Below are 12,620 nucleotides of genomic sequence, written 5' to 3'. Positions count from 1 at the left end.
AAACTTAAAGGAGAACTTCACTTCCAGAACAACAATTTACAAATAATTTACTCACCCCCTTGTCATCCAAGATGTTCATGTCTTTCTTTCTTCAGTCTTAAAGAAATTATGTTTTTTGAAGAAAACATTTCAGCATTTTTCTTCATATAATGGACTGCTATGGTGCCCCAATTTTGAACTTCCAAAATGCAGTTTAAATGCGGCTTCAAACGATCCCAAATGCATTTGTAAACGATCCCAGCCGATGAAGAAGGGTCTTACCCAGCGTAACGATTGGTTATTTTCATAAAAATAATGCAATGTATATACTTTTTAATGTCAAACGCTTGTCTTGTCTTACTCTGCCTGGACTGTTTTTGTTCCGGTTCATGACAGTTAGAGTATGTCGAAAAACTCCCATCGCATGTTCTCCCTCAACTTCAAAATCAAAATCATCCTATATCGATGTTTTACCTTTTTTGTTGAGGGTGTTTGATCTTCTTTGCATGTTCACGTTGCAAAGATTGGGTCGGTACTTCTGCAGCGATGTAGGATGATTTTGAAATGACTTTTGAAGTTGAGGGAGAAAATACGATTGGAGTTTTTCGACATATCCTAACTGTCTTGAGCCAGTATAAATAGTTCAACGAGAACAAGGCAAGACGAGCGTTTGAGTATAAAAAGTATTTAAATTGTATTTTTTTAATGAAAATAATCAATCGTTTCGCTAGACAAGAGCCTTCTTCCTCGGCTGGGTGTCGTTCGAAGCTGCATTTTGGAGGTTCAAAATCGGGGCACCATAGCAGTCCATTATATGGAGGAAAACGCAGAAATGTTTTCCTCAAAAAACAATTTCTTTACGACTGAAGAAAGAAAGACATGAATATCTTGGATGACAAGGGGGTGAGTACATTATACGTGAATCTTTGTTTTGGAAGTGGACTTCTTCTTTAAATTCGTTAAGTTTGTTACAACAACAGTTTATAGAATTCAGCCTGTATGCAGCCAGTGAGTACTACATTGAGTACTATTGATATTGTTGATATTTTTACACCATCATATATCACCAGATTTTACCAAATCTGAGGTAAACCAAAAAAAAAAGCATAAATTGATGTGTTTTTATTTTATTGAACACTGATATGACATTTATTTTAAAAAATAATAATAATGGGATCACACCTGAGACCTTTGTGCCCAAATTTGTCCATGAAGGACAAATTAAGGGTGGCTATATGAATGATGCTTGAGGGTTAAACTGTAATTTATTAATGTGATGGCAAAGCAGAATTTTCAGCAGCCATTACTCCAGTTTTTAGTGTCACATGATCCTTCAGAAATCATTTTGATATGCTGATTTGGCGTTCAAGAAACATTATTATTAACAATGTTGAAAAGTGTTGTAATGATCTTAACAGCACAATTTTAGTAATAGTTCTGGTTGACTTGTGTAACTTACTTGTAAAACTGCCCATAAGACATTGTACTTTTGGTTCAGAAATGGACCATCAGTAGGTTAAGCATATCCAAGCACATTCCGTTCATCTTGTCCTCTCACATTACGCTTGTCAACCGACTAAATCAGTAATGAAGACAACAAAGCAGGCATATGAAATAACTAAATAAAACTTTAATTATTCTAGTTGCAAATGTACATAAATTGCACAGCCACAATTGTATAGTTCTTAACATGGACAAAGTTCTCTGTACATTATTGTTCTTGTCATTGTCCTAAAACAAGGCAAGAGTCCAGCCAATACTTTACTTTAAACATACTTACAAAAATCTTTTCTACAAGGATTATAAAACATACAACATATTTTAGGTATTCATTTATAGATTTGTATATCTTTATATTTATTTCACATAGCTACTATTTCACATTGACTGCTTTGAGAAAAAAAACAATGCGCAAATAGTTTTACTTACAAAAGTTTCCTAGACTTCGAGAACTGAAATGAAGCCAGATAAAGACACATCTGACGAAAAGAACCGAGACGACAGCAAAAGTATTTTTCATTCAATACTGTTCTAAACTACTTTCATTTTTTCGTGTTTGACTCACTAGTAGCTTCTCATGTGGATGAAAATAGACATAATGACTCTGCAAAACCTCAGACCTTATTAAAAACAGAACATGAACAAACAGAGAAGTTGACATCCATGTCTGTGAGAGAAAACTTGTGAAAAATAAACATCGCTTCCCTTTTGTGCAACCGTACGAGCCCCAAGCCGGGTTTAAAAGTTGATCAAATGAATTTTCAATGACTCTAGATACCAATCTGCCTTATACAGATGGTGCATTTGGTACATGCAAAACTACTTTACCAGGGCATCAAAAAAACATGTGATCGGTAACACAGTCCGATTGCTAATCTCATGACGTTTACACTGCATGTGCACCTTTGTTTGCGTGGAAGGGTTTATAGCGTTTAGCTACAATGGTGCAAATGATAATGCTACAAATGAAACTGAATGATAAATTAAAGCTTCCCTGGCTTACTAATAACAATGAGCACCTTGAGCTTGCTACCTGTTTGTAAACCCAAGTGGACGCGACAAAGGAAAAAAGTGCATAGTCTTCAAAGCCTTTAAGAAGCTGGGGCGTGAGATGTGCTTTGTGCTTGTTAGACTGCTCCGTCTCAATCTGATCCCACATTTCAGCCAATAATGTAACAATGTCTTGCATTTCCCGTGAACCTTGCTTTATAGTCTATAATAATAAATTATTCACATAATACTCCATCACAGAGCCCATATACAGAGAGGATTCCCCTTAAAAATAACATCTCTATCTACACGTCCCATGACAGGCTGTCTTATAATGTATCTGTATCTCTCAAAATAAAGATGCGTTGTGTGTCTCGCTTCCTCAAGACCTCAATTAAAAAAAAAACGGCAGCTCCACGCTGCACCTCAGTGCCGAACAAGAGTCCTCGCATACGGTATTAAATACAAAAATATACAAACTCTAAATGTTGAAATGTAAAGTGTGCAGCAATTTGGACCAATGAGGCAACACATACAAAAATAAACACACTTGTACAAATGACTTAAAAAGGCTTAAAAAATTTGACTGAAGAAGAAAAACCCATAAAGAGCACATGCAACAGCAAAAAGCAATGTACGCTACCAGTCAAATGTTTTTGAACAGTAAGATTTTTAATGTTTTTTAAAAAAGTCTCTTCCGCTCACCAAGCCTGCATTTACAGCAAAACATTTTAAATATTTTTACTATTTAAAATAACTTTTTTATTTGAATATATTTTAAAATGCAATTAATTTCTGTGATCAAAGCTACATTTTTTGCATCGTTAGTCCAGTCTTCAGTGTCACGTGATCCTTCAGAAATCACTCTAATATGCTGTTCAAGAAACACTTTTTAGAATTATCATCATCAATATTTAAAACAGCTGAGTACATATTTTTTCAGGATTCTTTGATGAATAAAAAGATCTTTTTAGATCTCAAAGGCTTTTTAGAAAGAAATGATAGAAATCAGTACTTTTATTTAGCAAGGATGGTTTAAATTGATCAAAAGTGATGAAAAAGACATTTATAATGTCGCAAAAGATTTCTATTACAGATAAATGCTGTTCTTCTGAAATTTCTATTAATCAAAGAAATCTGAAAAAAAAATTCTACTAGCTGTTTTCAACATAATAATAATAATAAATGTTTTTTGAGCAGCAAATCATAATATTAGAATGATTTCTGAAGGATCATGTTGCTAAAAAGCTATGAAATCACAGGAATAAATGACATTTTAAAATATATTCAAATAGAAAAGAGTTTAAATAGTAAAAATATTTCAAGATTTTATTGTTTCTGCTGTGCTTTGGATCAAATAAACACACGCTTGGTGAAAAAAATATTAAAAATCTTACTGTTCAAAAACTTTTGACTGGTAGTGTATAAATAAACCATGAGCTACAGAAGGCAGTTTTCAAAACGTCAAACTAAAATCATGTCAATCCGGTCTAGTGTCTAAAACATTCACTCTGCTCCGTCCGAGCAAAATCTTGGCATATCTAAAATGGACCCGAAATGACATTTAGGATGTGTTCGTTACAGACTGGAACAGTTTTGTCCAGACAAAAAGAATAAACAACTTGTGGATGGAGAATGTAAAGTACATACTTTCTAAAATCTATGCACTATCTATCACAGATGTTCATCTGAACTGTAAAAATAATAAAATAAGGACTGAGGGATATTTCAGATGCAACATTTTAAGGCTTCTCATGATGGAGAGACAAAGTGCACTATGTAGGGAGAAACAGAAAGAGGAAGAGAGATATGGAGGAGAGCGTTAATGTCTCCACAAGGAGTTGCTCATTCTGTAGTTTCAGTCATTTCATATTAGAGACCATTATAAATTAATGTGACAAAATCTAGTTTCTTTTTTTTCCAAGGCTGCATGGAGAACATCTATTTTAAAGCATGTGAAATGACTTTTTTGCAGGCTAGAAGGTCCTAGTATTTATATAACATCACCATGTTAGCTGTATTGTTTTTTCTTTTATTTTACAGTTAGTTGTTGTGAAACACGAATGAATGTCTAGTGGTGTGTCCTAACATGAAGTACTTGAACAGTAGTCTCACCAGTGGATGTCTAAAGTGGATCTTGCTCCACATTTCCAAACGATCGCTTTGAAGACCGTCAAAGGTCAGTGTTCAGTCTCCTCACCTGCAGTATTTCTCTCAGTGTTCACTTACAGAATATCTGCACACTTGCTCATGTCCTCGTGTTTTCGTTCCGTATCTCTCTCTGTGTATCTGGGGTCTTCGTTCAGCAGTTGGAGCTGTTGCGAAACTCCCCATTCTCTGTGATCTGCAGCTTGGTGGGGTTGGTGGGAGAGATGCCGTTCCGTGTCTGCATGCTGTAGCGCTCCTTCAGCTGTGACAGGGCGCTCATTAGCCTCGCGTTAGCCGCGTCCAGAGACGCTATCCGTTTCTCCTGCAGAGAGAGACAATTTCAGCACACATACAAACCATAACTCCTATGAAAATACCAACACCAGCAATTTCAGGAAAGACTATTTACGAGTAATTGTTTGGGTGTTAACAGGTAGAGAATGGAAGAAAATAAACTCAGCCTGGCAAGCTGTAAATATAGCCCAGACAGAAATGGATCAAGTGATTTTTAGGAGAATTTTTGGCTTTTAGGTTGTTATGTTAAAGGGATAGTTGACCCAAAAATGAAAATTCTGTCATTAATTACTCACCCTCATGTTGTCCCAAACCCGTAAGACCTTCGCTCATCTTCTGAACACAAATTAAGATATTTTTGATGAAATCCAAGAGCTTTTTGACCTTACACAGACAGCAACGCAACTGACATTGTAGGACATTGTTAAAATAGTTCAAGTGACATCAGTTCAACCTTAATTTTATGTCACTACTGTCTATGCAGGGTCAGAAAGCTCTCGAATTTCATTCAAAAATATCTTAATTTGTGTTCTGAACATGAACGAAGGTCTTACGGGTTTGGGACAACATGAGGGTGAGTAATTAATGACAGAATTTTTATTTTTGGGTAAACTCTCTCTAAATCCAACTCTGCTGCCAATGGGTTAACTGACACATCCATGTTTCTAGCTGCATAAGGATCGTAAAAGTGAATGTATAATTATGCATATATTTACTGAACATGAGTATGCATAAGACATTCAGTTTGGTTGATCTCCAGCTAAGCCGTGCCAATAATTGCCATATAATAAGTCATTTTTTTCATTGATTTAACTGTAGGGTAATCACAACTCACGACTGTCATGATCTGGCTTGTGTCTGTGACCAAATCACAGCTGTGATGTTATTTGTGGTGACACTCAACCTCGAGTGTTTAATTGCTTATTTCTTTCCTAACACGTGTACATGAAAGGATAAGAAAAAAACCATTTGGTAAACTAAGATGTAAATATACGGAATAAAAATGTATATGCATTTTTCTTGAATTCACACTGTGTTGTATTGTTAAGAAATGTTTTGTTGTTTATATTTCATAGACATCAGGAATACTGGTTGATGTACTATAATTCAAATTACTCATTTTAATTGGTGGAGCAGAGATTTCCACAGCCCTCACTGTAGGACACTGAATGTTAACATTAACTAAGATTAATGATGCGGACATGGCAGCCACACTTAAAATTTAATAAAAACATTTGTTTCTTTAGAAAAACTACAGAACCCTAGGGCTACCTATCCAATGAATTTAGTGTAATGGCAACCTTCAGGCAAAGATCTGTGAAATTCATTTGATTTGCTGAAATGTTAACATTTCAAGGGTTAGTTCACCCAAAAATGCAAATTCTGTCATTAATTACGCACCCTAATGTCGTTCCAAACCCGTAAGATCTTTGTTCGTCTTCAGAAACACAAATTAAGATATTTTTGATGAAATCCAGGAGCTTTCTGACCCTGCATAGACAGCAACACAACTACCATGTTCAAGTCCCAGAAAGGTAGTAAGGACACTGATAAAATAGTCCATGTGACATCAGTGGTTCAACCTTAATTTTATGAAGCTATAAGAAATACTTTTTGTGCGCAAAAAACAAACAAACAAAAAAATAATAGATGAACAAAGGTCTTATGGTTTGGATTGACATAAGGGTGAGTAATTAATGCGTACTCTGTGCACTCCAGTTCAATACAGTTAGGGTATGTTTTTTTATTTAAATAACCAATCATTTCACTAGCTGGGATTGTTTAGAGCCATTTGAAGTTGCATTTTAGAAATTCAATCTCACAGGCTTCATAAATGTCCACTATATGGAGAAAATTCCTGAAATGTTTTCCTCAAAACACTTCATTTCTTTATGACTGAAGAAAGGAAGACATGAACATCTTGAATGACAAGGGGGTGAGCAAATTATCTGTAAATTTATTTTTGGTCTGGAAGTGAACTAATCCTTTAAGTACATTTTAGGGGGAAAAAATGTAATTCGGAAATAACATTTAACTGACATACCACTGACATACCTATATATAGACATACCTGTGCATCAATGATCTTCTGTTTGGAGTCAATCACTGCCTGCATATCAGAATGATCCTTTTTCAGCTCTTCCTCCACAGACATCAACCTGCATCAACACAAAAAAACACACACTCAGTCCAGCCTTCATACATCCTCCCATTCTGTCTTTGATCTAGAGCTCGAGGCCATAAATAGCCGCCCCACAACATCAGTCTTGGAGGAAAGCAGCTCTCAGTAAATTCTGCCTTCAGGAAGGCTAAAAGTCTTCTAAAAGCTCTCGGTCTTCTCAGATTGCCACTAATACACTATCAGCTGAAAGCAAAATGACAGTGAGCATCAGAAGCTTGTGGGAGACTCCTGAAAGGCAAAGTGCTTGTTCAATGTAAATTCATGTTTTGGCACAAGCCAGGTAAGTTTACTTTTATCTGACTCAAGGACTATATGAAAAGGCGAACTTGTGTCATTCATTTCTACCAATTTCACCCAATTCAGGACAATTTGTAGACTGGTTGTGTTTTTTTTCCCCCTTCCTTCTGCCTTATTTTATCTTCCCTCAACAGCCCATCTGCCTTCATTCTGGTTTAGCCTTTAAAAGACTCCCATATCTCCCAGTATCTCTCACCTGCTTATGATGCCCTTCATCTGCAGATCTTTGTCTTCCTGTTGCCGTCTCAATCTCTCCTCGGACTCGTCCAGTCGGGCCTGATACTCCAGCAACATCTTCTGGGCCTGTTCCTCCTGTCCCTTGATCCGGGCCTCGTATTCCTCCAGCCTCTGCACCGACATACGCAGTCGCTCCTGCAGGATACTGATCTCCGCCTGATACTGCAACAGACAAAAACACTTTTATTGACTACTGGTAACTTTTTACAGTAAGATTCAAATTGTTAACATTAGTTAAAAAATGCATTAGGTGTCATAAATTAACAACGAACTAAATCTTTTAAAGCATTTATAGATATCTCTTTCATTGTTAATTTATGTTCATTCATAATATATTTACTGATGTTAATTTATAAATCGTGCAATGTTAAAAATGCATTAATATATGTAGAAATTAACTTTGACCTAGATATAGAACAAACGCTGTAAAAGTTGTGTAAGAGTATGCTAACATCAAACTTGGAATCAACTGTTAGTCGAGTCACTCGATGATGTCTCTTTCTCTTTCATATACATACAAATGTCTGAGACCACCTGTAGAAATTTCTTCTAAGAAGTGCGTTATTTCTGCACCACTAGTGGCATTATACAGAAGCACAAACATTCTACCACCTCTTCCGCCTCTGAAACAGAGCACTTTTGAAAATATCTCAGAGCTCTTCAGAAGGCCAAACTACAGATGGCTTACTTAAAAGTCTCGGCTCATTAAACTAGGAGTTTCACATAAAAACCTACACATTTCACCCTTAAGTCTGCATGCGAAAACACCCAACTCAGACGGCGCTGAATGTTGGATCACTGACACTGAGAGAATCCTCCTGTCTGAGTGAAATTAGTGCAGGATGATGATTCATTTCCCTTCCAGAGCGTGTTTGCATGAGCCGAAATCTCTGCTGCTATGATGTGTGGGTGGTCAGTTACCTTTTCAGCTTGTGTGTGCTCATCTCTGCAAAGCTCTGTCTCAGACTCCTGCTCTATATATGGCACATTCATCAACCAGGCAGCGGTACGGTCCAATGCGCTGGGGTTCACTGGGGATGGGGCCTATGGGACATATACACAAACACACACACATATGCATGAATAAACCAAAGATGAAACAAGATACACACTCATACACACTAAAAGAAGTCATGCCAGGGGCACTGCATTTTTAACAAGCAACACGGACATGATGACATTTAAAAAGAACATGTATGACATGAGTATGATTATTTATAGCATGCTAAATTAAGATACTTTAGAAGTTTTCATGCAAATTGTTTTTCATGACATCATACAATCGCCATTATCCACCTTATTTTTCCCGTAAGAGCGGACAGGGCCATTTGTAAATTTATTGGGTCTGGCTTCTGGTCTCATCTGCTTCCAGCTGTTTTTAGCTGTACAAAACATTCATTTTGCTGCTTGATATTGCAGACTGGTGTGACTTACCATATTATTTTAATGTATTATATTAATTATGAACACAATGGTTTGTAGTGCAAACAGTTTTACCGTTTACTGCACTTTGTTATTCTTTTTGTTACTTCTGGCGTATGAGTCTAACACATTACCAGAAAACAGATTACTTCCGCATTGAAAAATATGGTGGATAGTCCTCAACTACACTGTGAAAAAAATCATTTTCATCAACAGCATTTTGTTGTTTTCCAAATAAAAACACTTAAACACATCCTGAAAATAAAATATTTATCGCGGAAGCAAATTATAATTTTTTTGTCAAACAAAAATATTGAAATATCTTTTATTTACAAAATAAATTTGCTTTACAAGTAAAAACTTGTAAGACAATAACATTTGTTTTCTGAAAAAACATCTTAAATTAGGTTTATTTTTTATTCCATTTTTAAAGTGTTCGATTTAGATATAAAGTTAACATAAAAATCAAAATCCACTATATTTTCTAAGTGCATGTTATCGATATTATTATGAACAATTCATCCATGCATGTTAAATTTTACATTTTGGCCTAAATTTTACCTACAATGTTAATCTTTCTTATAATCAACCTCAAGCTTGCATTCAGATCTGCCTCGTCACACTCGATTATCTATAGAAGTCCTATTTTTCTGTTTTCAAATGTTCAATACTCTGTTTCATACTGATGTACTTCACAATACAGAAAAGATCTGTTCCTACTTCCGTTTCATTGTGACTTGAAAACAAAGACAATTTGCCAGCGAGGTTAGAAAAACAATAGCTCAGTTTGATGTCAGTCTTTCAGCAAATAGCATATAATGATTCTAAGAATCAACTACAGTATTCACAGGAAGTCCACAGATGTGATTTTCACCATCAGAGAAAGAGCCTGGAGGTGATCTGCGATGTAATAAAAGTGTGCGCACATGTGGTTTCCATAGACACGCTTCCATCAATCACTTCAAGTAATCAATCAAATCCCAAGAGAGAGAACAATGCTTTGTGGATATGGGAAATGCCCTTCCTGTCCACTTCATTGTCAAATCGTTGAGAAAAATGACTGCCAGAGGCAACAGTCGAGTGTCGGGGGTTGATGATTGGTAGCAAGCTAGGCCCTCCAAATCTTATTAGAATCAATACAGTAACTCAGACTTGCCTCAAGATATATTAAACTTATTAGGTTAAGATATAAGATACATGATAAATGATCCAGACTGGAAAAAAATTTGCATGAAGTGGAAATTGTGATCTTATTTTCTGCCCTGTTGTGATGTATACCTGAAATTATTTTTTTCCATCAGGAACTGATAGGATTGTTTGCTATTTGCCACATGAGATTATGTGATTGTGAGATTACGTGATATTATATATATATAAATATACATATATATATACACACACACACACATAGACCTGTTACATCATCTTATATTTTATATAATTGATTGTTGACAAATTTGATGCAGGGCAACATCTCCACAAATGCAGTAATGCCCTAAAATTAAAGATATTGGTGAGAAAAATGCCCCGTATGTATTTTGTCTCATATATATATATATATCATATCACACAATATCACACGGGCAGCAAGAGCAATATGACACGAGTGCGGATTTTGTCCCAATCTATCACAAGCTGAAATGTGATTTCATACAACATTTCAGTAAATAAGAAGTTGATTTTGTGTTATATTTTAAACAAAATATTATTTTAATAATATTAAACAACATATTACCTATTACCTGTGAAGCCATAGCAGAATTGTTGCATGTCTCCAAGCAACACAGCGGTGTTTAGTTTCTGAATGAATCCGCATTTTGAACGAATCGTGCGAATCAATGATTCAAAGGCCTATTCCTAAAGGCCCTGTTCCAAATGGCACCCTAAACCTTTGCGGCCTTCCTCTGAGTCCGTACTTTCGAGACATAATGCCGCTTTGACTGTGGGGTAGGAATCTGCTACGGAGCTCGCACCAGTGCGGGCTCGGCAGAAGTGCATACCGAGGGCGCATAAGGAGGGCGCTCGCGAGCGGTGCGGCGGCCATTGTAAGTCCGTAAGACCGCACATGAAGTGTTCCATTTTGGGCAGTTCCAAAGAAAGACATTTACTTGAGAGCCATTTTCATTCCTGAATGAATCAGACGTTTGAACGAATCGAATGTTTGACTCATATAGACATTTTCTGCCACCTGCTGGCAGATTTAGTTTCTTATTTAGAGTATCATTTCATTAAAAATGAAATAAATAAATAAATAAAAACATTAAAGGGATAGCCCCCACAAAAATCATCAATAGAATCATCTAAAGCTACAATTTGTAATGTCTACTTGATACGTTCTCAATTGACACAAAAATAGCTTTAAATAATATTTTGTGGATATTTTCACAGCCAAATTTATTTTGCGATTTATTAGATTAATTAACTGAAACATCATGTAATTAATTAGATTAAAATTTTGAATCGACTGACCCGAATATATATATATATGTATATGTGTGTGGCTAAATTGTTTAAAATAAACACCACCAATTTTCAAAAAAAAAACAAAGAAACATATGTAGAATCATTAGCGTAGTAAATATTATTAATTCTATAAACATATATACGCACCTGTTTATGTGGTGCGCGATGCTTCATTTCTGGACTGTCCCCTTTGGAGGAGGAGCTCTGCTGTCTAAGCCGAGCGCCACTCCCAGGCCAGTCAGGTGACGATGACATCACAGTGTTATTAGGAGGCCGTGGGTAGGGGGTGGAGTTCAATAGATTGGGTGGAGTTCGTCCTCTGGGTGCAGTCTGTGTGGGTGGTGGTGGCTGGTCAATCCGCCGCTGAGGACCAGCGCTACTCTGCCGCGGAACCGTAGGTTGGTTTCCATGCTGTGGGTCGGTTAGCGATGGCTGACGTCTCGAAAAGTCTCCCGAACGCCTCGCAAACTCCTCCCCCACCGAAGCCCCCTGAGTTAGGAACGTGTGTTTGGTTCCTCCAAGCCCCTCCTCATTGTTGCTATGGGAACTGACGGAGCTGTGACACTCTGACCCAGAATCTCCGCTCGCGTTCCCTCTAGCTGACACGGGCAACCCTGCTGCCATCTGGTACACTGGATTCTGAAAAGATAGCGGGGCCAAGAGCTGTGTAGGCCTGCCTGGGGCCCCTTCTGCTCCTGGGGTAGTGGGAGTCTGTCCTGGCCGGTGAAGAGTAGGGCCTCCAGCAATGTTGCCTTGGGGAGTCCGTGCATTCCAGGGAACCATGGCACCTTCACCTAAACCTTCTGAAGTGATCCCTGCAGGGATGGCGATGGGTTCTAATGCCCTGGCTGCTTCCTGCAGGTCTACCATGGACAGGCTCTTGCCGCCGTTGGCCAGGCCCAGCTCGGGTTCGTTGGCCTCGGAGTAGCTAGAGCTGCGGGCAGGAGAGCCCTGGAGGCCAGAAGAGCGCGTGACGAAGAAGAGGTCTTTGTTTTCAGGGGTGGGGGAAGGAAGGCGAGTGAAGTCCATTGGGCTAGTAAAGCGAAGAGAAGAAGACAAAGACCAGAATAATTAAAGCACAGTATCAGAGAACAGTACACAAATAGCT

The 12,620-nt window shown here is 37.3% G+C and overlaps 1 protein-coding gene across 7 annotated transcripts in view; it reads right to left on the bottom strand.

Moving 5' to 3' along the window:
* Positions 1-1,589: 1,589 nt before the first annotated feature.
* The window catches only part of dab2ipb (DAB2 interacting protein b), a 177,759-nt gene continuing 166,728 nt past the window's right edge, over positions 1,590-12,620 (bottom strand). For all 7 annotated transcript variants that reach the window (XM_051110800.1, XM_051110801.1, XM_051110803.1 and 4 more), the window contains 5 exons: positions 11,660-12,545; positions 8,549-8,671; positions 7,587-7,789; positions 6,983-7,070; positions 1,590-4,939 (listed from right to left, as the gene is read on the bottom strand). In XM_051110800.1, the coding sequence (XP_050966757.1) occupies positions 4,772-4,939; positions 6,983-7,070; positions 7,587-7,789; positions 8,549-8,671; positions 11,660-12,545 (1,468 nt within the window). In that variant the 3' untranslated portion in view covers positions 1,590-4,771. The remainder of the gene's footprint in view (positions 4,940-6,982; positions 7,071-7,586; positions 7,790-8,548; positions 8,672-11,659; positions 12,546-12,620) is intronic.

Source organism: Labeo rohita, chromosome 5, assembly GCF_022985175.1.
Source record: "Labeo rohita strain BAU-BD-2019 chromosome 5, IGBB_LRoh.1.0, whole genome shotgun sequence".
NCBI classification, from domain to species: domain Eukaryota; kingdom Metazoa; phylum Chordata; class Actinopteri; order Cypriniformes; family Cyprinidae; genus Labeo; species Labeo rohita.
Note: the sequence above shows the minus strand (reverse complement) of the source record. Positions and strands in the feature narration are given on the sequence as shown.